Source organism: Phyllopteryx taeniolatus, chromosome 6 (genome assembly GCF_024500385.1).
Source record: "Phyllopteryx taeniolatus isolate TA_2022b chromosome 6, UOR_Ptae_1.2, whole genome shotgun sequence".
NCBI classification, from domain to species: domain Eukaryota; kingdom Metazoa; phylum Chordata; class Actinopteri; order Syngnathiformes; family Syngnathidae; genus Phyllopteryx; species Phyllopteryx taeniolatus.
This window is the reverse complement of record NC_084507.1, coordinates 10563652-10567425: the sequence shown is the minus strand read 5'-3', so window position 1 is coordinate 10567425 and position 3774 is coordinate 10563652. Positions and strand designations below refer to the sequence as shown.

The 3774-nt window shown below is 38.5% G+C and overlaps 1 protein-coding gene across 1 annotated transcript; it reads right to left on the bottom strand.

The window, feature by feature from the left end:
• Nucleotides 1-300: 300 nt before the first annotated feature.
• lenep (lens epithelial protein) lies at nucleotides 301-2301 on the bottom strand. Its single transcript, XM_061775599.1, has 2 exons — nucleotides 1762-2301; nucleotides 301-420 (listed from the first exon to the last, which is right to left on the bottom strand). The coding sequence occupies exon 1, from the start codon at nucleotides 2120-2122 to the stop codon at nucleotides 1847-1849; it is 276 nt and encodes a 91-aa protein (XP_061631583.1). The 5' UTR covers nucleotides 2123-2301; the 3' UTR covers nucleotides 301-420; nucleotides 1762-1846.
• Nucleotides 2302-3774: the final 1473 nt, after the last annotated feature.

Below are 3774 nucleotides of genomic sequence, written 5' to 3'. Positions count from 1 at the left end.
TCACAGGCGAGATTTCATCAAGTCCCGCCTCTCTACCTCGGGCTAGACCAATCCGCGTCCTCAACTCTACTTTGTTCGGGGGATGTTTCTAGGTTGATTGACGTCTGTCAGGTGACGTTGAGTACAATGCAGTTTGCTCTTATGCTTAAAACACTGACATTTCAATATTTACCTGACATTTCTTGGTAAACTCAAGTAAATTACACAAAAAGGCTTCACAATAGCATGCAATATATAGCTTGAAAATGAAGGCACACATTCTGGTTGTTGGAAAACAATAATGCAAACATAAAAATAAAATATTTCTTTTGATGAAGTCGTTTATTATGACATAGCACAGTGTGGCCTTGCACAGCCACAATCATGAGCTCCACATCAGCAACGTTGGAAACATGTCCAGGCAAAACCAAGAACAGCATCCTATAGACAAAGGGAACCAGGAAAAGATGTTTACAATTAATGGGTTTATTTAAGAAGTTGGAAAACAAAAATGCTGAATTGACTGAAAAAAATCCTAATAAAAAAGGATGAAATTCAAATAAACACCATTTATGTTATTTTTATGAGAAATGTAATAAATGTTGACGTAGAGACAAATAAAAGAAACAGGAATAGAGGATAAATGAATAGGTTTATTAAAAACAACAATGGAACAAAGTAGGAATTTAGTGCTAATTGATACAACTGATGTGTTATTTTTACAAATATTTTAATTATTAAATTATAAAAACTATCCATCCATCCATCCATTTTCCTTACCGCTTATCCTCACACGGGTCGCGGGCTGCTGCAGCCTATCCCAGCTATCTTCGGGAGGGAGGCGGGGTACACCCTGAACTGGTCGCCAGGGTACATAGAAACAACTAACCATTCACAATCACATTCACACCTACGGGCAATTTAGAGTCTTCAATCAACCTACCATGCATGTTTTTGGGGATGTGGGAGGAAACCTGAGTGCCAGAGAAAAACCCACCCAGGTACGGGGAGAACATGCAAATTCCACACAGGCGGGGCTGGGATTTGAACCCCGATCCCCAGAAATGTGAGGCAGATGTGCTAACCAGTCGTACACCGTGCCGGTTTTATAAAAACTGTTTGTGTAATAATATTACTGAATGTGTTCCATCAGCATGTTTAAAAATTATTTTTGCTGTTATTAATAGTAAAACAACACTTTACTACTAACAATTATTTAAATTCATGATTATTTAGATTACATTTTTGTAAATTTTTACTTGATTGTATTTTTTAATTAATAATCAAATAAAATGTGATGTTTTTTACATGTTACTTGTATTATTATTATTATTATTATAATTATTGTTGTATTCTTATTATTATTGAAATTAGTCTTAACTCATTAATTTTCGTGTTTTATGTATTTTTTATTCAGACAAAAGTATAATGTGGTTGTTAGCAATGGATGTCATTTGATATTATTATTATCTCAATGAATGCATCAATTTTTATGAAATATTTACCTTTTTTAATTAAAACTAAACTCTAAAAAATAAAAAAAGAACGTGCACATTAATTGTAATCATCTTTATTATAATTGTTCTTTTATTAATATAAAAACAACCACTAACATTATTTGCATGTTTTTTTACGATTATTACAATTAATTTGTTAATTTTATTCACATTATTGCTATATTAACAAACAAATGAAATTAGAATGTTTAACATTGCTGTATATATTTTAAATTAATTAAATTGTTCAGTGATTAGAGCTACGATGGGGGTTTGTCATACTTGCCTTTGTTTTTCCAGCATCCCTTGTCAAAAGCTCTGATTAAAAAGCAAAACACAAAATCACTCCGTTCCACTCCATCAACATGTTTCTAGTCCAGGATCTCCTTGATGCACCAGCAGCAGAGCAAGAAGTAGAGGCACTCCTTTAGCGACTGCACGAAGCCGTAGGCCACGTTCCCTCCTAGGAAGTTCTTGCCGCGGCCCAGACCCATGGCCATGTCTCGCAGCTGCTGTCCCAGCGATGAGGAGGAGGATGAAGAGGCAGGCATGGCCTGCGGAAGAGGACGCTGTGGATGCATGGCTCCAGACAGGAAAGGGATGAAATGGGAGGCGAGCTCGGACAGGTGGGGCAGGATTGGACTCATGCAAGTGCTAGTGGGCTTCCTTCCTGGTCCTCGTCAACTTCGTCCTTCTCGACTCTTCTGCTTGTTTATCATACACACTGTACGTCTTTCCACGCCGTCTCTCCTTGTCCACTGACATCCTCCCTGAACCGGCAACCTGCTGTTAAAAGCTGTTCACAAATAGGAGCGTTCCAGTCCTTTGTTGAGGACAGTGTGACAGGCTATTGAGGCCGCATTCTAGCAGCTTGGGCTTTGTCTCTTCATTTTGGCTACAGTTCCACTAGATCATCTCTCGATCCATCCATTTTCCCTAATGCTTGTCCCCATTAGGGTCATGGGTGAACTGGAAACTATCTCAGCTGATTTAGTAGGGTGAAACAGAGGTGGCAGAACCAGGGGGCACTGGAGGCATGTGCCCCCCCCCCCCCACACACTTTTTACTGTATGTGCCCCTTTTCAGAAATAGAAAATGCCCCTTTTCAGGAATGGGGAAACAAGCATTAGCATTCACACTCACAACTATGGACAGTTCAGAGTCTTTAATGGACCTAACATGCAATGTTGGAATATAGCAGGATGCTGGAGTACCCACAGAAAACTCCCGCAAGCACGGGGAAAACATGAAAACGCCACACATAGGTGAGGCAGACGTGCTAACCACTCCTCACCATTCTACCTCATACGCTACCTCAGTTTGAAAGACTTTCACAGGAGAACCATTTTCAAAATTAGCATTTTTCAGATCCTTGTAGAAGGCTCTTTGGGGTATTTTTTTTTTACACATCAACCTAATATAATCCAATGAAAAAAACATTTTCAAATGTTTGTTTCAGGACTTAAAGCACAGCCAAGATGTCACATTTTTTCAGGTTTTTGTTTTGTTCAAAAACTGTCCCATGACAGCAACCATTTTTGAAAAGTCTTACATACAGATGATACCGTTCCCTGTTCATTCGGACCTGCTAATAGACACAGTATCACAGTATATGCTGCAATATACATGCCAGGCCAGAAGTTGGCAATGCCACTTTATAAAGAAGTAATATGTCTGTGCAGAGCAATTGCCTTGTAGAAGCACAACAGTGCAATCTTGCACCATAGTGGTTATGTGTAACCAACTTCTGTATTTGGCAAAACGAGTTGAAACATTTCCTTCCGGTTCAGGTAACTGACAGGGCCTGATGGCAGGAGACCGGGACAAAGCACCTGTAGAAATATTAAACGCCGATGCTGTCTTTTTTTTAAACAAGATGTCTTCAAAAGCTACCGAAGATGACAAAATCCGATGTTTAGGCTTTATTCGTGTTTCCATATCATGTTATCATATCATAATTGCATAAGTAAATTATACACTATACATGTATGTAACTTTTGTCCAAAGACACCGGTGATACCGAAAACAAAATTTTAGCACATTCGCGTTCAAACCATCACGTCATCAGCCCGTAGTTATCAAAGCACACACAGGAAGTCCGCTAACCTGTTTTCCGGGTTTGGTCACGTGACGTTCTGCATAAACCGGATTGTTGTTGCTATTTAAAAGGGTGCATTTTCAAAGGCGCTGATGTCATATACTGTATGGTAAATGATGTGTCAAAATTACAGCTTGTTATTTAAAATAATAATTTGTAAATGACCTAAACTGAGTAAAAAGTTTTTCCAAAAGTTTTTAT